Source organism: Bos taurus, chromosome 21, assembly GCF_002263795.3.
Source record: "Bos taurus isolate L1 Dominette 01449 registration number 42190680 breed Hereford chromosome 21, ARS-UCD2.0, whole genome shotgun sequence".
Taxonomy (NCBI): Eukaryota; Metazoa; Chordata; class Mammalia; order Artiodactyla; family Bovidae; genus Bos; species Bos taurus.
The window spans coordinates 1,203,313-1,225,242 of NC_037348.1; the positions used below are offsets into that span (position 1 = coordinate 1,203,313).

At 42.9% G+C, this 21,930-nt stretch overlaps 1 protein-coding gene across 1 annotated transcript; it reads right to left on the reverse strand.

The window, feature by feature from the left end:
- Nucleotides 1-1,325: 1,325 nt before the first annotated feature.
- On the reverse strand, nucleotides 1,326-5,452 carry MAGEL2 (MAGE family member L2). The gene has a single exon (XM_002696471.6). It carries the CDS (start codon nucleotides 5,323-5,325, stop codon nucleotides 1,774-1,776), a length of 3,552 nt encoding a protein of 1,183 aa, XP_002696517.1. The 5' UTR covers nucleotides 5,326-5,452; the 3' UTR covers nucleotides 1,326-1,773.
- Between the last annotated feature and the right edge of the window lie 16,478 nt (nucleotides 5,453-21,930).

Consider the following 21,930-nt stretch of genomic DNA (forward strand, 5'->3'; position numbering starts at 1 on the left):
GCCAAAAATACTCTGTAGCCAGGACAGTCCTGGGGTGGGGGCTGTCATCCCAGAAAATACAGCTCCGTGCTGGGGGCGGGGAATGGATTTATGAGTTCATCTCCTCTTCTAGAATTTCAGCTTCTCAAATGAGACTGAATTGGACCTCGGGAGGAAGTTTCACCTTGCCCTATGACGTAAGAGAAAAGAAAGAGCATTTGAGCCCAAATGTAGGTAAAATTAAGGGCAAGGGTTGTGAAGCAAGTTCCAGTCTAAATCCAAGTATTTGGGGTGTGAGATTCTTGACCGCGGTTGGGGCTGAGCCATTGCAGGAGCGACAGAACCGTAACAGGCCGCTAGGTGGCAGATGAATACCACTTCTGCCGTGTACCCCACTGAGGCGCTTTATCCACCAAGAGAAGGAGGGCGGGATTTGGGGGCCCTGGAACCTTCCAGAACAGTAGAGATGCAACAACGCTGATGGTCCCCATCCCTGAGAAGATAGCGATACCTTCAGGAACGTCCTTTTGCGCACTCCAGCAGGGTCAGGTGCTCATGAATATCTTCTTCCAAAACTCTTTGGTCCCCACCTCCCACACCAGATCCTGCACCCAAGGACTGACTGCCGGTTATTTAGTACATCAGCCAGTTTCCAACTGACTTCCCTTGTATGTTAGACCCCGGTGTTATCCCCCGTCTTCCCCCTGACCCACTGCGACCTGCATGATCTCAGTTCAATGAAGCCTGGTATTTCCTTTTCCCTGTTATATTTTGCAGGGAGAATCTTTCAATGCCTATGTCAATGTGTTGATTAAACTCATGGTTCCCTGAGGTGCTGGACACCCGCCACCCACCAGAACTGGCCAAGACTCCTTTGTTCTCCCCATGGCTAACAAACCTGGTACTTTGATCTACAGGCAGATAGATGGTCGTGGCTTTCCACATAACCTTAAGAAAATTTTCTGCTTCAAATTACAACCTTGTCTTGGTACTGACATGTCCCACTTAATTGATCTACTTTAGCCTTAGACACTCACCTACAAAATGGGAATAATGCCTACTTTAAAAGACTATTGTGATGAATCAGAAGGATTAAAAACCTCCTCTTGATTCACCTTCATTGATGTGTGAAGCTTTACTCTTGCTTTCATCTTACATTCCAACTCCCACTGCAATTACTGCATAATTACAACATATGTAGCACTGTTTTGAAAAAACAGTTCTGTCACCGTGGTATCTACTATTACTGGAAATTGTCTTGATGTTCAGCTGTATTTGGAGAGGATGGTAAAACTTGGCTCCCAGTACCTAGAATAAAAATTAGAATAAAGACAAACACTTCCATATTATGCTGAAATTATATTTATATATAGATATAGATATTTCTTTTTCTGCAGACAGCTTTTACTGATGAGTCATTTTAACATTCAAAGAATAGCCTATTTTGATGCTACATAATCTGTACCAGAATGAGATGGATAGCTTCTCAATTCATTTCACAAAACCAGCACAACTCTGATACCAAAACATAACAATTATAACACAAAACAGAGAATCACAGATCTCAGTTAAAAATACAGATGCCAAAATACCAAATAGAACAATAGCCAGTTGAAATCAACACCACATGAAAATGTACAAAGCTTTGGCAGATACAAAAGCAAATTGAAATCCAAACTTACACACACAGAACTTGAACAGAAACACCAGAAACAAAACGTCCCCCCCACCCCACCCTGTCAGTGGCCTTAGGCCGGGGACCCAAAGGAACCATGAGATATCTGCTAAACAACATTAATGGGGAGGGGGGCTGCTGGTGGGGTCATCGGTTTTATCATCGGGGCCAGACTCATCCTCATCCAGATCTTCAGACTCACACTCTGCCAGTGCTTCATAGTACTGGTATGGCCAGCACCGTGGATCTTTCTTATACAGCCTGGCCAAAAACTTCAGGACAATCATCTTGCTGGTTTCAAGGAATGCTCGGGGGCCCCAGAGGAACTCATGCTCTTCTGGCTCAGTAAAGGGGATTCGCCTGTACTCCAGGTACTTCTCCCTTACAAACACTTCGGTGATGAGCTTCTTTGTATTTCCGAAGAGACCATGTGTCTCCCGGATATTCAGCCCTAATTTACACAGAAAAGTAAAGATCAGGTCCTCCCTGACACAATTGCCTTTCATAAAGATGAGGCTCAGAACCACCATCAGGAGGCCTAACTTGGGCCTGTCCAAATAGGACACACCTGTGTCACCCTTTCTACCCTTGTTGATGAGAATATAAGAGTGGTTTTGGGGATCAATTTCCTTCAACTGGTAACCAAAAACACACTCCAGCTTGTGGCTAGCACGGCTGATGATTTCTAAGCACTCATCTTTATATTCACGGATGATGAATTTCACCATCTCCGAGCGCTTAATGGGCACCTTGGCTTGGTCCTTAACCAAGAGGAACTGCACCAGTGCATTTGCTCGCTCATCCAAGGGAGACAGTGGTTGAGTCTCCAGCTTGGGATCATATTGGGTGGCACCACATCCCTGAGCAAGAGTAGGGAGCTCAGAGATGATCAAGGACGGAGGGCTAACTGGGCTTTCCCAGAGGCCCAGGGCCCTTGAGGTGCTCGGGCCCTCCCAGGCACTCAGGGCCCAAGAAGTGCTGGGCCCTTCCCAGCCACTCAGGATCTGGGAGGTACTCAGGCCCTCCCAGCCACTCAGGATTCGGGAGGTGCTTGGGCCCTCCCAGTCACACAGGAATTGGATGGGTGTTTGCACCTCCCAGTCGTTCAAGTCTAGACTTTCCCAGCGCCTGGGGGCCTGCCAGTGACACATGTTCAGCATCTTGCCACTACTATCCTCCTCTTCTGTATTCAGATGCTTCTTCTTCCGGGTGGCCTTGCCTGAGCGACGTGGTGGCTCAGCCGAGGTCTTTGAGGCCTCTTGAGTGATGGCCATCACTTGTGGGGCAGCTGCAGTCGCCATCAGGATACTGGGTCCTGCCTTGGATGCCTTTGAGGAATTCACATTGGGCTGTGGAACCCATGGGATTGCAGGCAGGGCCTCAATGCAGGCAAACGGATCCTGCAGAGTAAATGGCAGTGACTTTGGGGCCTCTGAGGTGGCAGATGGGCCCTTGAAGGCATTAGAAGAGGCAGGCTGGAACTGGGAGGTAGATGGAAAGACCCTTGGGGTGGCATTAAAGGTCTCAGATGTGGTAGGCAAGTTTTTCCAGGGAGTCGGCAGGTGTGCTCCAGCAGTTGGCATTGCCCTGGGAGCACAGAAAGTGCCACCGAAGATCATCCGGTCCTTAAGAGGAGCCTTGCGTTCCTTTGAAGAGGTCCTACGATCTTTTGAAGAGGTCCTTCGGTCCATAGAAGAAGCCCTAGATTCTCCTGATGAAGTCATCAATGATTTAGCAGAGCCCATGGGAAAATTTGCCCCTGTTAAGGGGGCTCCAGGCTGGCCCTGCAGGGCTGCAGAGGGGCCCTGCCAGGAGGGCTGGAGTTGCATGGATGGCAGCTCTGCCTGCGAGCCCGAGAGCTGGGCCTGCTGGGTGGGTAGTTGGATTTGCAGGGCCTTTTGGGAGGCGGGGGCCCCCTGAAAGGGCTGCTCCAGCTGAACCAGTGGTGGGCCCTGCCTCTGGGCCTCCTGTGTGGGCAGGGACTGCCAGAATTGCCCCTGGGCCTTTGGAGCCTGCCAGGCCAGGCTGGCCTGGGCTTGCTGTACTTCCTGGAACTCCATGGACGTTGGCATCTCCTGCGGCACTGGAGGTTGGCCTTTTGGTGCCTGCCAGATGATGGGTGGGCAGTGCACAGCCTGAGGGGCCGACAGTGGGACCGGTAGAGGGGCCGGCATCACCGTTGGGGGCGCCTGCGGGACAGCAGGAGGTGCGGTCGGCATCTGCGGTGCTGGAGGGGCTGTTGGCACCTGCGGGGCCGCCCGAATTGGCGGGGCCGCCCTCAACTGCGGGGTAGGCAGTCGAGTTTGCGGGGCCTGCCGCAGCGGTGGCGGGGGCGGCAGGGACTGCCAGAGAGGCGGTGGGGTGGCCAGGACCTGCGGGGCAGGGCGGATGGGTGGCGGTGCCTGGCGGATCAGTGGCGGTGCCTGGCGTATTGGGGGTGGGGCCTGGCGAATGGGCGGTGGGCCTGGGCGGATGGGCGGTGGGCCAGGGCGGATGGGTGGTGGCCCAGGGCGCACTGATAGAGGTGCCTGCCAAGCGATCGTCGGACCAGGCCAGGTGACCTGTGTGGTCGACCAGCCCAGGGGTGTGGCTGGCCAGCCTTGTGGTGGGGCCTGCCATCCTGGCGAGGTGGCCTGCCAGCCCGGGGGAGTGGCCAGCGGCGCCGGTGGGGCCTGTGGGCCCTGGGGAACCGGCGGAGGAGCCCTTATAACCTGTGACTGGATCTGCAGGATCAGAGGCTGAGCCTGTGGAGCCCAGGAAGCCATAGGCTGCGCAGGTGGGGCCGGCGCCGGTGGCTGAACTATCGGGGCTCCTGTCGCTGGAGGCTGGGTGATCGGAGGTCTTGAGCCTGCAGGATGGATCATCAGGACTCCAGGACCTGGAGGCTTGGCCATTGGGGCTCCTAGAGGAGGAGGCTGGGCCATCAGGGGTGCCGGAGGCGGAGGCTGGGCTATCGGAGCTCCCGGAGCAGGAGGCTGAACCATCAGGACTCCCGGAGTCAGAGGCTGGGGAATCAGGACTCCCGGAGCTGGAGGCTGCGCCATCGGGGTCCCCGGAGGGGGAGGATGGGCCATTGGGGTCGCCGGCGGAGGAGGAGGATGCGCCATCGGGGTCCCGGGAGGAGGAGGGTGTGTCATTGGAGTCCCCGGAGGAGGAGGGTGCACCATCGGGGTCCCAGGAGGAGGAGGATGGGCCATCGGGGTCCCAGGAGGAGGAGGATGTGCCATTGGTGTCCCCGGAGGAGGAGGATGTGCCATGGGGGCTCCGGGAGCCGAAGGATGCATCATCAGGACCCCCGGAGTCGGAGGCTGGGCCAGCGGGGCTCCCGGAGGTGGAGGATGGATCATCAAGACTCCGGGAGTCGGAGGCTTGCCCATCGGGCCCCCCAGAGGGGGAGCCTGGACCATCGGGCCCCCTAGGGACGGAGGCTGGGACATGGGTGCTATGGGGGCAGGCGGCTGGCCCTGCGGAGCCTCCCAAGCAGGCTGCGGTGCCTGCCAAGCGGCCAGTGAAGCCTGCAAATCAATCGGAGGTGGGTCCCAAGGGACTGGAGGGGCCCGCGAGGAGGCGGGCGGGGCCCGCATCAGAACCGTAGGGCGGCTATAAACCGCGGGCTTAGGGGCCTCCTCCGGGGGACTCGGATCTCCCAGATTCTTACTTAGCTGCGACATGTCCTTTTGCTCTGACAGCTGGTGAGCCTTTTCCTCCGACAGCTGCTGGGCCTTTTCCTCCAGAGAGAAGAGAATGCCTACGTGGCTGCTGAGAGGAGTCCTCCCTGCTGACTGGTGAATAGGAAGTGAGTGCCCTTAGCTCTGCAGCTTTCCGCAGTAAGGAGGAGGGGGGAAGGGGGCTCAATCCCGCCCCTTCCCCGCCCCCGACCACCACAAGTGGATAGTGCAGAGGGGCGTCTACCAGAAATCCTAGCCGACACAAGATCCCTCCTCACTCTGACCAGTCCCCAAATGCAGCCTGGTCAGATTCCCCATGGGTGAGTTTTCACAGGGGAGTGACAGGGACAGATTTATATTTTAGAAATCCCTGTACTGCAGTATAGAGTTGGGAACAGACCACTGGGAACATGGAAGGTATCCAAGAGGGGGAAGATGGTGTGGTCTGAGCTCAGATACAGCAAAACGGGAGCCAGAGGGAAGAAAAGAAAATACACACACACACATACACACGAGCATATATATATATATATATATATATATATATATATACATATACACAAAGACTCACAGTAGACACCTATTATATTTTAATGTAAATGTGAAAGAGGAGGAGAAGTCCCGGGAAAGTGGATAAATTGCTAGGGTGGGTGATTCTTACAGGGACACACTGGAGGCTCCTAAGGAAGAGAAATTGATGATTATTGGGTGGGACATAGGCATTTACAGTCCTGTAGACCTGCCAAAGAGGATAGCCTGCAGACATTTTTGTATAAAAGCTTGGGATTCAGAAGAAAACTGAATTGGGATCCAGATACTCTTCATGGAAATAGAGCTGCTGCAGGGATCGTGGTGCAGAAGAGTGAGATTTACAGTGAAATTACTGAGGTATATCTTAGAGCTTGCAGGCATTTTCAGACACAGGCAGAAAAAGGACATCCAAGAATAGAGAGATAAGGAAAGAGACACTGGAAGTTGAGATGTTCCAGACATCTATGAGAGATAGCATTTTTAGTATGGAGGGGGGTTGGAATTCCTGTGGAGTAACTGGAATGAAACAGCAAGGTAGGTTTCCTGCTGCTTATTTTTTAGTTGCAGAGCAAGAAAGAAATTATAACAATGACAACAAAAAAAAATCACTAGAGAATAATAAAATAGGGGAATGAATAGACCCACAGTTCATATATAGGGAAAACAGATAAACAGCATCACACAGAATTGGGTGTGTGTGTGTGGAAATTTAGCTTAAAAATTAAGCAATGTATTAACATATAAAGTAGAAGGTATCAGATGTATTGAGTAACAGTATACTATTTCATGCGGAAAGGAAATGACAGCTCCTTTAGTATAGTTTCCTGGAAATATACAAAATATTAAATATCAAGGATGTTTAGTTTAGCATAGGCTGTTTACAGCCTAGGGCAGGAGTCTGGAGTGACCAAAAAAAAAAAAAAAAGTGTGAAAGATACCACAAGGGGGCAGATGAGAATGATGAAGGCTAAACCCCACTCCGCCTGCAGTACTGTTAGCTGCTGCTGCTGCTGCTGCTGCTGCTAAGTCACTTCAGTCGTGGCCGACTCTGAACGACCCCATAGAAGGCAGCCCACCAAGCTCCTCCGTCCCTGGGATTCTCCAGGCAAGAATATTGTTAGCTAGTAGTCCTCAAATGTAGTAATTTATGAATCCCAATGAAAGCAGAAACACATGCCCAAATTTATTATTGCCTTAAATAATGAAATGATAACTTGAGAGTGAGGTTTCAGTAGTTTCTCTGGCAGTTGAAGGGATGAGAAATCAAAATTTTTATCCCCTAGGAGCATCTTCTTTTCATAAGCAGTAGTCCTTCCCTGGTGCCTGATGATGTGTCATGCTGCCATACTCACAGAAAGATGCTTCTGAAGAATGGACACACCATATCTCATGGTTTTGGGTCCCTCTCATGGGTTGATAATAGTACATAAAAGAGTTATCAGTTTTATGAGGTTAAGAAGTGCCTACTTCACTGGGGCCATCTGTCAACCTTCACCCTCATGTTTCCCTATTATCAACCCTGTCACATATCAGTTGGTGGCTGTGGATGGCTTTAGGATAATCAGTTTATTTTTCAGCCAGTTACATTTCTACCCTCACTAAAGCACACTTCTTCTTCCTCTAATTCTGATATATAAATTCATCAGAGATTAAGCTCTCCCACTAACCATTTGTTTTTCAGGATTATGGTGGATTTAACCTTTGGTCCATCATGCTGTGGGTCATCCCACAGAGTAAATGATTGCCAGCAGAGCCCAATTGTTCTCACAGAGGCTAGGGCTTAATGAATAGCACTGCCACACAATGTCAACTCCCACCAAATGCTTTATGTCAAAATCCTTTACCCCTACTTTATACTTGGGACTGATATGGAAAGCCTAAAAAATGATCAGGAATTATGTGGGGGGTGTAGCTGCCATTATAAATGGAAAGTAGTTAAAGTAGCACCTTTGCAACTCTCTGGTAATGTTACTGAACTGAGAAAAATTAAGGTGTAAGTACCCAGTGATTCTGGTGGGTCAAGTAATGATGAGTGAATTGGATTTTTCTTCCCTGGAAAATAATATGCCTATTTTAGACAGTCACAGATCTCGGACCCAGGCCTGTTGACAACCTAGCTACCCAAAAATTTCCTACTTCCAGTATCAGTCACACCTGAAGAATTAAGTGAAATATTGACCCTTTTGAGGGCTGACTGTTTTCATAAAAGCATTCCCAATAATGTCCTCAGTCTAATGGATGTGAACTACAAGCCTTAAATAGGTCTTCAAAACCCCCCTCTTCTCCTTGTGTAATCTTCTAGCTTCCCGAAGTTCCCACCACCCTTTTGTGTATATGCTGTCCCATCTCCATACCTCTGACCCAAGTGTTGTTACATTCCCGTCCTTTCTTCTCATGAAACAGCTTAAAAATTGAAGGTACATCAGAAAGAAAAGACATATACACAAAACATTCATGGAATGTAGGTGTCTGTCTGCTTCCTAATCAGAAAGAACTTTCAGTATTTCCTAAGTATAAAACAGAAAGGTAACAAAATTAATGGAAAAGATTGGGGTAGGAGAAATGACGAGACACAAATAGGAGTGGGAAATTACTGGCTAGACAAATGAAGTTTCTGTACATTTCTTTATCGCCTGGATCACAGCAAGCATAGTATCTCCTTGCATACTCGAGTCTTTTTTGTTCACTCTTGTATTCCCATCCCATTCTGAGTATCCAATAAGGAGCTAGTGGATGAAAGTATAAGATTAGTACTAGAAGTGCCCATCGATACCTTTAGACTTGGTGTAAATATGGATGTCAGTAAAATAATGTTATGATTTTCATAGTCTAAAATTATTTATTAATGAAATGTCTTTTATTAAGGATTTAGTATGTACTTGACATGGTGCTGTGTTTAGAGAAAAATCTGACATCAGATCTTACAGATACAGAGGGATATGAATATGCTATTTTTAGTGTAATAAATTAGTTTGCACTGTTTAAAACTCATATTGATTATAGTCGATGCAAATAACAGTACTCACTTCTGCTTGGAGTGTGGGGGTGGGGTTGTGATTCTGGCAGTAGCAATGAAAAGAAGAAAAAGAAAAAGAAAAAAAATCCAAAGCTGTAGGAAATTCATACATGTTCTCCAGATAGATGGAGCACTAAAAGAAAAAAAGAACAGAGTATGTCAGAAGTACAGGCATTTGAAAGAAGAATTGCAAGAGGTTCATAAAAATAGTGTAACTGCTGTTTATTGAATTGCTATTATTTGACCAAATACCATCCTACAAGCTTTCTACACATTGCATATTTCTCACAAAATCCACAAGTGTTTGGCCCCATTTTACACATCAAGAAATTGAGGCTTCAGATAATAATTAACTTGTGGAAGATCCAGCAATCTACAGCAAAATCTGGAACTGAAACTTGATCTCTTTTTTGCCAAAAGGGAGCATTTTTGGCCATTACACTAGCGCTGCCAAAACTTTTTTTTTTAATTTGAAATATAATTAACATACCATCTTGTTGTTGTTTATTTGCTAAGTTGTGTCAAACTCTTTTGTGACCCCATGGACTGTTGCCCATCAAGCTCCTCTGTTCGTGAGATTCCCCATACAAGAATACAGGAGTGGGTTTCCATTTGCTTCTCCAGGTGATCTTCCTGACCCAAAGGTCAAACCAATTTCTTCTGCATTAGCAAGTAGATTCTTTACCACTGAACCACCTGGGAAGCCCCAGCAAACAGACATAGATACACAGCATTCTGTTAAATGAACTTTGTTACCAAATAGCCATCTGCCAAAACAAGATGAAGTTCTTATCAAATAAAGCCCCAATCAATTCCTTCTCCTCCAAAGGCAACCACTATTTTTTCCAAATCATTTCCCATTATGGGTTATAAGATATTAAATATATTTCCCTGAAATAAATAGTAAATTCTTCCTGCTCACTCATTTTATACAGAGTATTCTGTATCTGTTAACCCTGTACTCCTGATTATCCCCTCCCAATGACTCCTTCCCTTTTGGTAGCCAGAAGGTTGCTTTTTATATCTGTGAGTTTGTTTCTGTTTTGTATATAAAATCATTTGTATTATATTTTGAGATTTCACATAAAAGTTATATCATATCTTTCTTTGTCTGACTTACTTTACTTCACTTTAATTTACTTGGTATAATAATCTCTAAGCCATCCATGTTGCTGCAAATTTGGTTCATTTTTATGGTGGAGTAATATTCCACTGTGTTCAACACCTTCTTTATTTATCTGTTGATGAACACATGGTTTGTTTCTATGTCCTAGCTATTGTATATAGTGCTGCTATAAAGATTGGGGTTGGGCTTCCCTAGTGGTTCCATTACAAAGAATCCACCTGCCAAGCAGGAGATGAAGTTCATTCTCTGAGTCAGGAATATCCCCTGGAGAAGGAAATGACAACCTAATCCAGTATTCTTGCCCGGGAAATCCCATGAGCAGAGGAGTCTGGTGGGCTATAGTCCTCAGGATTGCAAACGAGTTTGACATGATTTAGCAACTGAACAACAACAACAAAACTTGGAAATACATGTATCTTTTAAAATTTGAGTTTTCTTCAGATATATGCCCAGGCATGGAATCACTGGATCATATGGAAACTCTGTTTTTAGTTTTTTGAAAAATTTATTGGGGTATAGTTGCTTCATGATATACTGTTAATTTCTACTGTTCAAGTATAAGTGTACGTGTAACCCTTCCCTCTTGGATCTCCCTCCCCTGACATTACACCCATCTAGCTCACCACTGAGCACCAAGCTGAGCTCCTATGTTAAACAGCAGGTTCCCACTAGCTATCTCCATATAAGTTTTCCATAGTGCCTGCAACAACCAACTAACAGTGTAGGTGGGTTCCCTTTTCTCCACACCCTCTCCAGCATTTGTTACTGTAGACTTTTTGATGGTGTTCATTCTGACTGATGTGAGGTGATATGTCACTATAGTTTTCTTTTGCATTTCTCTAATAATTAGTGATGTTGAACATCTTTTCATGTACAAAGGAACCACTTCCTGATTTATTTAACCAAATATAAGTTCTATCTGTTACTGAATTTCATATAAATCCAATAAGTATAGTGCATATTCTTTTTAAAGTGTCTGGATTTAACTTTTTTAGAATTAAACATGTTACTTATATTAGAAGTTCGCTACTTTCTATGGCCAACTACAATTATCTATATTTTGGAGAGAGGGAGAGGGTGGGGAGATTTGGGAGAATAGCATTGAAACATGTATAATATCATGTATGAAACGAGTCGCCAGTCCAGGTTCGATGCACGGTACTGGATGCTTGGGGCTGGTGCACTGGGACGACCCAGAGGGAGGGGAGGGGAGGGAGGTGGGAGGAGGGTTCACGATGGGGAACGTGGGTATACCTGTGGCAGATTCATTTCGATATTTGGCAAAACTAATACAATATTGTAAAGTTTAAAAATAAAATAAAATTAAAAAAATATTGTTTGAAAACTCTTATAAAATTCTTCATTTTCATGTATCTTTAGCAAATGCCAGACTATGGGTAATAGAGCAGGTGTGTGTGTGTGTGTGTGTGTGTGTTTATAAGGAACTGTGACAGTTATCCACAGTTGGGATAGAACACTTTGTGTACACTCTTCCAGAATGCATGAGAATTCCAGGTGCTTGGCAGCCTTTCAAGATTTTAAATTGTCAGTCTTTTTTTTTTTTTTTTTTTTAATTGTGGTCATTCTACAAACGTGCTCAGTTGCTTCAGTCATGTCTGACTCTGCAGTTCTGTGGACTGTAGCCCACCAGGCTCCTCTCTCCATTGGATTCTCCAGGCAAAAATACTGGAGTGGGTTTCCATGCCCTCCTTCAGGGGCCTTCCTCACCCAGGGATTGAACCTGTGTCTCTTGTGTCTCCTGCACTGCCAGTAAGTTATTTTCCCACTGAGCCATCAGGGAAGTCCTTTGGTCATTTTAGCAGATTTGAAACTGTGACTGTATAATTGTGTGCTCCTCTGAACAATGTATGCGTGTTCCATTTGCTCCTCATCCTTGCCAAAATTGGATGTGATTGGCCGTTTTGGTTTTAGGCATTCTATTAATGGTGGGTAAAAAATGGTGTATCAATGTTTATCTGTCCATATGTTTGTTTATTAATAGATCATTTTTGAGCAGTTGTAGATTCCCCCAAAATTGAGGGGAAATTTAGGGTTCTCATATAATCTTTGACCATCCCACACAGAAACAACTTCTCCCAATATCAGCATCCTGTACCAGAGAGTACATGTGTTTTGTTCATGAACCTATATAGACATGGGCTTCCCTTGTGGCTCAGCTGGTAAAGAATCCACCTGCAATGCGGGACCTGGGTTGGGAAGATTTCCCTGGAGAAGGGAAAGTCTACCTACTTCTACTTCAGTATTCTGGCCTGGAGAATTCTATGGACTGATAGTCCATGGGATTGCAAAGAGTCAGACACAATTGAGTGACTTTCACTTTACATAGAAACATCATTGTCATCTAAAGTCTGTAGTTTATGTAAAGTTTCCCTCTTGGAGTTCTGTGGGTTTTGACAATATATAATCACATGTGTCCACCTTTATAACATACAAGAATAATTTCACTATCTGAAAAATCCTCTGTGCTCCAATATTCACTATGTGTGAGTGTGTGTGTCTGTGTGTGTATTCAGTCACTCAGTTGTGCCCAGTTCTTTGTAAGCCTATGGACTTTTGCCCACCAGACTCATCTGTCCATGGGATTTTCCAGGTATGAATACGGGAGTGGGTTGCCATTTCTTACTCAAAGGCATCTTCCTGACTCATAGATGGAATCCACATCTCCTATATCGCCCCATTGTGCCGACTGGAGAGCACACTTCCTACTCCCTATCCCCTGGAAAATACTGACATTTTTAATGTCTCCATTGATTTCCCTTTTCCACAATATCATTTACTTGGAATCATACATAAACTTTTCAAGTTGGCTTTTTTCACGTCAGTTCAGTTCAGTCGCTCAGTCGTGTCTGACTCTTTGCGACCCCATGAATCACAGCACGCCAGGCCTCCCTGTCCATCACCAAATCCTGGAGTTCACTCAGACTCACGTCCATCGAGTCAGTGATGCCATCCAGCCATCTCATTCTCTGTCGTCCCCTTCTCCTCCTGCCCCCAATCCCTCCCAGCATCAGAATCTTTTCCAATGAGTCAAATCTTAGCATGAGGTGGCCAAAGTACTGGAGTTTGAGCTTTAGCATCATTCCTTCCAAAGAAATCCCAGGGCTGATCTCCTTCAGAATGGACTGGTTGGATCTCCTTGCAATCTAAGGGACTCTCAAGAGTCTTCTCCAACACCACAGTTCAAAAGCATCAATTCTTCAGCGCTCAGCTTTCTTCACAGTCCAACTCTTATATCCATACATGACCACTGGAAAAACCATAGGCTTGACTAGATGGACCTTTGTTGGCAAAGTAATGTCTCTGCTTTTGAATATGCTATCTAGGTTGGTCATAACTTTCCTTCCAAGGAGTAAGCATCTTTTAATTTCACTAATATGCAATTAAGATTCTTCCAAGATCTCATAGCTTGTGAGATTGCTTCATTTTTAGCATTGAATAATATTCCATTGCCTGGATGTATCACCATTTATCTATTCACCTATGAAAGGGCATCTCAGTTGTTTCCAAATTTTGACAAATATGAATAAAGATGCCATAAACTTCCATGTGTAGGTGACTCATTTCTTTTCATCTTGGTATAATATTCTACTGTGTGGAGGGGCCATAGTTTATTAGCATTCACTTATTGTAGACATGCTAGTAGCTTCAAAGTTTGGACAATTATGAATAAAACTGTTATAAACATTTGCACGAAGATTTCTGTGCTGGCATACATTTCAAATCATTTACATGAATTCCAGGGAGAAAAATGTGAATTGTATAAGAGTATATTTAATTTCATAAGAAACTGCCAAAACCAACTTCCAAAGTTGCTGTACTTGGAGACTATTCCTATTGAGTTGGCCAAAATTTCATTCAGATTTTTCTAAAAGATGTTACAGAAAAACCCGAGCTGACTTTTTGGCCAACACAATGTATCTTCTTTGTGTTTTTCATTCTGTTTCCAATTTTTTAGTTGTGTTGAAGCTATACTGCTGGATTTTTTTGTTTGTTTTGTTTTGTTTTATTTATTTATTGCCTGACCATATCTTGGTCTTTTATTGGTGTGACAATAGCACAGGGATTTTGAGCTGCCAGATGCATGATCATCTTAGAAATTACATTGTTCAGATTTTCAATTTTATCATTTGCCAATTTGGGTAATTTTTGTTTCTAAGGAATTTTTTCTGTTTCATCTAAGTTGTCAACTTAAAGGTATTAATCTGCCTTTATTAACATTTAACAATTTGCTAATTTTTAAAGTTTTAAGTTAATGATTTCCTTTATTAAATGGAGATCAAAATCAACAAACTGTCCCTTTATTATCCTTTTAATGAATGTAAAATATTCAGTATTGTCTCTCATTCCTGTCATAAATGATTTGTTCTCTCTCTCTTTTGCTCTCTTTCTCCTTTTATTAGTATTTCTAGAGGTTACTCATTTTCATACTCTTTTCACAAAATAACTGACGTGTAGTGGTCTCCATTGTTGATCAGTTTTCTTTTTCATTTATTTCAGGTCTTATTTCTATTCTATTCATTCTTCTACTTTAATTTTGATTTATTATTTTTCTATATTGGTAACATGCAAGCTTAGGTAATTTATTTTAAATCATTCATTTTTTGAAGTGTGTCCATGCCTGCTAAGTTGCTTCAATCATGTCCAACTCTTTGTGAACCTATGGACTGTGGCCCCACCAGGCTCCTCTGTCAATGGGGATTCTTCAGGCAAGAATACTGGAGTGGTCTGCCATGCCCTCTTCCAGAGGATCTTCCTGACCCAGGGATCTAACTCAAGTCTCTTAAGTCTCCTGCATTGGCAGGCAAGTTCTTTACCACTAATGCCACCTGGGAAGTCCCCTCTTTTGTAGTGCTCTGCTGTACTGAGTCGCTTCAGTTGTGTGCAACTCTTTGTGACTTCCATGGACTGTAACCTGCCAGGTTCCTCTGTCAATGGGGATTCTCCAGGCAAGAATACTGGAGTGGGTTGCTGTGCCCTCCTCCAGGGAATCTCCCCAACCTAGGAATTGAACCCATATCTCCAGTGTCTCCTGCATTGCAGGCAGGTACTTAACTCACTGAACCACCTGTGAAACCCCTCTTTTGTAGCATAGGTAACTAAAACTACAAGTATCTCTTTCAGCCTTACTTTAGGAGTATATTACAAATTTCGGTATGTTTTAATTAAAAAGCAGAGATATTACTTTGCCAACAAAGGTTCGTCTAGTCAAGGCTATGGTTTTTCCAGAAGTCATGTATGGCTGTGAGAGTTGGACTGTGAAGAAAGCTGAGCACTGAAGAATTGATGCTTTTGAACTGTGGTGTTGGAAAGACTCTTGAGAGTCCCTTGGACTGCAAGGAGATCCAACCAGTCCATTCTGAAGGAGATCAGCCCTGGGATTTCTTTGGAAAGAATCATGCTAAAGCTGAAACTCCAATACTTTGGCCACCTCATGTGGAGAGTTGACTCATTGGAAAAGACTGTGATGCTGGGAGGGATTGGGTGCAGGAGGAGAAGGGGACAACAGAGGATGAGATGGCTAGGTGGCATCACCGATTCAGTGAATATGAGTTTGAATAAACTCTGGGAGTTGGTGATGGACAGGGAGGCCTGGCATGCTGCGATTCATGGGGTCTCAAAGAATCAGACACGACTGAGCGACTGAACTGAAATGAATTATCATTCATTTCAAAATATTTTATGCTTTTCTTTGTTTTGTTTGATTTATATGTTTTTTGGAAATATGTCACTTAATGTCCAAACTTTTGTATGTATTATGCATGTTTTCTTAACATTAATTTCATTACACTGTAATATGTGATCAGAGAATATTGCTAATATTACTTAGTTATTGTAAATGTATTAAAGCTTGAATTTAGTGCTCAACATAAGGTATATTTTGAAAAATGTCTTGTGATTAAGAAACTATGTTCTGCCATTGACCGATTATGTATTTGTCACTTAGGTCAATTAGATTGAGCATGGTGTTCACATCTTCTGTATCATAGATGATTTTTTTTATCTGTTTGTTCTATCAATTAATCAGAAGGGTTAGGTAGAATCTAACACTTGGTAGATTTGTTTGATGGTGAATTTGTTTATTTCTTCCCTTACTTAAAAATTTAATCTGTTATGAGTTCTTTTCTTGGAACACACATTATGTATGTGATTATGTATTTTTGATAAAGTGACACTTTTCTGTTACTCTCCCATGGGAAATTTATGTGTGTGTGAATGTGTGTATGTGAGTGTGTGTATGTGTATAAATATATATATATATATATATACATGTAATTTATGGTTTATTATAGAGATATTATTATCATGTGATTATGGAGGCTGGCAAGTCCAAAAATCTGCAGGGTCAGTCATCAGGCTGGAGACCTAGAGAAGCAAATAATTTAATTCCAGTCTGAATTAGAAGGACTGAGAACCAGCAGAGCTAATAGTGTAATTCCAACCTGAGGACCATCAGGTTTGAAACCCAGTCAGAGCTATTGTTGCAGCTCAAGTCCAAAGAGAGCCAAAAACAAAAACACCAAAAACCCAGTGTCTCAGTTCCAAGGCCATTAGACCAAAATAACTCTCTCTTACTTGGGGGGAGGGTGAGCCTTTTTGTTCTATCTAGTCATTCAACTAATTAGATAAGGCTTATCCACATTATGCGGAGAAGGCAATGGCACCCCACTCCAGTACTCTTGCCTGGAAAATCCCATGGACAGAGGAGCCTGGTAGGCTGCAGTCCATGAGGTCGCTAAGAGTCAGACACGACTGAGAGACTTCACTTTGACTTTTCACTTCATGCATTGGAGAAGGAAATGTCAACCCACTCAGTATTCTTGCCTGGAGAATCCCAGGGATAGGGGCCTGGTGGGCTGCTGTCTATGGGGTCGCACAGAGTCGGACATGACTGAAGCGACTTAGCAGCAGCATCCACATTATGAAGGACAATATTCTGTACAGGTGACTTTGGCCACCTGATGCAAAGAACTGACTCATTTGAAAAGAACCTAATGCTGGGAAAGAGTGAAGCGGGGAGGAGACGGGGATGACAGAAGATGAGATGATTGGATGGCATCACCAACTCAATGGACATGAGTTTGAGTAAATTCTGGGATTTGGTGATGAACAGGGAGACCTGACATGCTGCGGTCCATGATGTAGCAGAGTCAAAAACAATTGAGTGACTGAACTGAGTCTACTGACCTAAATGCTAATCATATATAAAATAACTTTACAGAAACACCCAGAATAATGTTTGACCAAATCTGGCCACCATGTGCCCCAGTCAAGTTCACACATAAAGTTAACAGTCACACTTAGGTTGTGATTTATTAATTCTGTCTGCTAATTTCTGCCTTTTTCATGGAATCACTTAACATTTACTATAATTAATGATACAATAGGATGCAGGTTGACTATATTGGCATTTATTTTCTATGTCTGCCATCTAATTTTTGTTTCCCATTTAGGATTAATCAAATATTTTAGCATTCAATTTGATCTCCTGTATTGGATTTTAATTTAGACCTCCTTCATGTTCTTATAGTGCTCTACAGATTACAATATGCACCTTTAATTTAGCCACATTTAATTCAAATATCTTACTTACTTCATGTGTAATATAACAGTTTGTCAACAATGTAATTCTGTTTAGACTCTTCATAGCTCTGTGTTCTTGTTGCCATTTATTTTGCCTCTATATGTGCTACAAACCCCACAATACATGGCTATTTATTTCGATTTAAATGGTCAGTTGCCTTTTTAAAATGATGTATGATATATACAAAAAACAGATTGGTGGTTGACAGAGATAGCAGTGATGGGTGGGTAAAATGGATGAAGGTCCTCCAAAAATATAAGAAATAGAGGAAAACAACAGAATGGGAAAGACAAGGGATTTCTTCAAGAAAATCAGAGATACAAAAGGAACATTTCATGCAAAGATGAGCTCGATAAAGGACAGAAATGGTATGGACCTAACAGAAGCAGAAGATACTAAGAAGAGATGGCAAGAATACACAGAAGAACTGTACAAAAAAGATCTTCACAACCCAGATAATCACACTGGTGTGATCACTGACCTAGAGCCAGACATCCTGGAACGTGAAGTCAATTGGGCCTTAGAAAGCATCACTACGAACAAAGCTAGTGGAGGTGATGGAATTCCAGTTGAGCTATTCCAAATCCTGAAAGATGATGCTGTGAAAGTGCTGCACTCAATATGCCAGCAAATTTGGAAAACTCAGCAGTGGCCACAGGACTGAAAAAGGTCAGTTTTCATTCCAATTGCAAAGAAAGGCAATGACAAAGAATACTCAAATGACCACACAGTTGCACTCATCTCACACACTAGTAAAGTAATGCTCAAAATTCTCCAAGCCAGGCTTCAGCAACACGTGAACCGTGAACTTCCTGGTGTTCAAGCTGGTTTTAGAAAAGGCAGAGGAACCAGAGATCAAATTGCCAACATCCGCTGGATCATGGAAAAAGCAAGAGAGTTCCAGAAAAACATCTATTTCTGCTTTATTAACTATGCCAAAGTCTTTGACTGTGTGGATCACAATAAACTGTGGAAAATTCTGAAAAAGATGGGAATACCAGACCACCTGATCTGCCTCTTGAGAAATTTGTATGCAGGTCAGGAAGCAACCGTTAGAACTGGACATGGAACAACAGACTGGTTCTAAATAGGAAAAGGAGTTCATCAAGGCTGTATATTGTCACCCTGTTTATTTAACTTATATGCAGAGTACATCATGAGAAACGCCGGACTGGAAGAAACACAAGCTGGAATCAAGATTTCCGGGAGAAATATCAATAACCTCAGATATGCAGATGACACCACCCTTATGGCAGAAAGTGAAGAGGAACTAAAAAGCCTCTTAATGAAAGTGAAAGTAGAGAGTGAAAAAGTTGGCTTAAAGCTCAACATTCAGAAAATGAAGATCATGGCATCCGGTCCCACCACTTCATGGGAAATAGATGGGGAAACAGTGGAAACAGTGTCAGACTTTATTTTTCTGGGTTCCAAAATCACTGCAGATGGTGACTGCAGCCATGAAATTAAAAGACGCTTACTCCTTGGAAGGAAAGTTATGACCAACCTAGATAGCATATTCAAAAGCAGAGACATTACTTTGCCAACAAAGATTCGTCTAGTCAAGGCTACGGTTTTTCCTGTGGTCATGTATAGATGTGAGAGTTGGACTGTGAAGAAGGCTGAGCGCCAAAGAATAATGGTTTTGAACTGTGGTGTTGGAGAAGCCTTTTGAGAGTCCCTTGGACTGCAAGGAGATCCAACCAGTCCATTCTGAAGGAGATCAGCCCTGGGATTTCTTTGGAAGGAATGATGCTAAAGCTGAAACTCCAGTACTTTTGCCACTTCATGCGAAAAGTTGACTCATTGGAAAAGAGTCTGATGCTGGGAGGGATTGGGGGCAGGAGGAGAAAGGGATGACAGAGGATGAGATGGCTGGATAGCATCACTGACTCGATGGACGTGAGTCTTAGTGAACTCCGGAAGTTGGTGATGGACAGGGAGGCCTGGCGTACTGTGATTCATGGGGTCGCAAAGAGTCGGACACGACTGAACGACTGATCTGATCTGATCTAATATGTAGTATATATATTACCGTTCTTACTATGCACAAAACCATATTAACTGAAACCTGTGTACATTGGAAAAGTGTACTCATTTTGTTCAGATATCTGGTAGCTGAACAAATGAGAATGTTGTTCTGATACACACAAGTTTTACTCAACACAACACTATACAAATCATAGACTGCCTATACTATCTATATGTGTGTGTATACAATTTTAAATGTATGAATTATTATTATATTATGCATTATATTAAATATTACATGCTAAACTGTTGTAAACATTATACATATAATATATAGCAGAATAGTTTTTAAAGTCCTTTTATATTTTATATTGCATTACATTTATAAAATATAAATATATACACACACATATAAATATATATGTACTTTCTATTTCCCATCATTCCTTCCTGCATATCAAGATTTCTTCTGGTATTAATTCCCTTCAGCCTGAGAAAATTTCCTTAGTATTATTTATCATGAATATTTGCAAGAAACAAATTTTCCCAGCTGTTGCCTATCTGAAAATGTTATTTTACTCGCATTACCTTCATTATTTTTGGGGGGAGCCACCTTTACATATTTTGCCCACTCCTCACCCCACCTCTGGCAACACCAGTCTTTTTTCTGTAACTATGAATGTAGTTTCTTTTATAAGAGAGATTATACACTTTTTGTCTTTCTCTGCCCAACTTATCTCATTTAGCATAATGCCCTATGGTCCATCCATGTTATAACAAATGGTAGAATATTTTTCATGGCTGAATAATATTCCATTATATATACACACACCCCACTCACATATCATGTTCTTTATAGATTCACTGATCTACACTCAGTTTTATTTTGTGTCTTGGGTACTGTAAATATGCTGCAGTGAACATGGAGGCACATATATATTTTCTAGGTAGTGATTTTGTCTTCTTTGAATATATACCCAGAAATTGGATTTCTGGATCACGTGGTAATTCTCTTTTTAATTTTTAAAGGAAACTTCACACTCTTTTCCATAGTGGCTAAATCAATTTACATTCTTACCAATAGTTCATAAAGGGTTCTTTTTTCCTCCACATTTTTTTTTTTTTTTGCCAACATTTCTTATCTATTGTGTTTTTAATGATAGCTATGGCAACCCACTCCAGTACTCTTGCCTGGAAAATCCCATGGACAGAGGAGCCTGGTAGGCTTCAGTCCATGGAGTTGCGAAGAGTCAGACACGGCTGCATGACTTCCCTTTCACTTTTCACTTTCATGCATTGGAGAAGGAAATGGCAACCCACTCCAGTGTTCTTGCCTGGAGAATTCCAAGGATGGCAGAGCCTGGTGGGCTGCCCTCTACGGGGTTGCACAGAGTCGGACACTACTGAAGTGACTTAGCAGCAGCATTCTAACAATATGGTGATATCTCACTTGGTGGTTTTGACTTGCATTTCCCTAATGATTAGAGTTGATGAGCACTTTTTGATGTACCTGTTGGCCATTTGTATGTCTTCTTTGGAAAAATGTTTAATTCCTCTGAGAATTTTTTAATTGTTTTGTTTTGCTAATGAGCTGTATGCATTTTGTATATATTTTGGAGGCTAACTACTTATTAGATAAATACTTTGCAAACATTTTCTACCATTCTGCAGGTGTCCTTTTTATTTTGCTGATGGTTTCCTTTGCCGTGCAGAAGCCTTTTACTTTCATGTAGTTCCACTTGTTTATTTTGTCTTTGCTTTTGGAATCAAATCTCCCCATCCCTGCAAAAACAAACAAACAAAAAAACATTGCTAAGATCAATGTCAAGGGGCTTTATTGTTTTGTTTACTTCTATTTTTATGGTTTCAGGTCTTTTACATTCAAATCTTTAATCTTTGTTTTGAGTTGGTTTTTGTGTATGGCTGTCCAGTTTCATTGTTTTGCATGAGCTGTCCAATATTCCCGAAAGCTTTCACTGAAAAGATTATCCTTTCTTCATTGTATATTCTCTATCAACTTATTCTTGAAAGTTTTTTTTTTTTTCCTGCTGGATAGAGAATTTTCAACTATACTGAGACTCAGTTTCTGGAGATAATGGCTTTTCATATTTTGAGGGTTAGAGTAAGACATTCTTTTCAGCAGAGATTTGAATCTAAGATCAATGAGAATTCAAATATGTGTCTATTAGGTCCAGTTGCTTGTTGTAGGACTATAGGAAAGAAATTGTTATTTTACTTTCTGCCTGCCCTGCATCTCTCCCTCCCCTTGCCCACATCCAAGTTTCCCTTTTCTGATTCTCTTCCTTTAAACCTGGATGACAGTTTTGGGGTTCAATAGGGAATTTTCTTTACTATCTAGCTCTG

Coding starts and splice junctions, on each gene's coding strand:
- MAGEL2 (XM_002696471.6), bottom strand. CDS start 5,325: ATGTCGCAGCTAAGTAAGAATCTGGGAGATCCGAGTCCCCCGGAGGAG.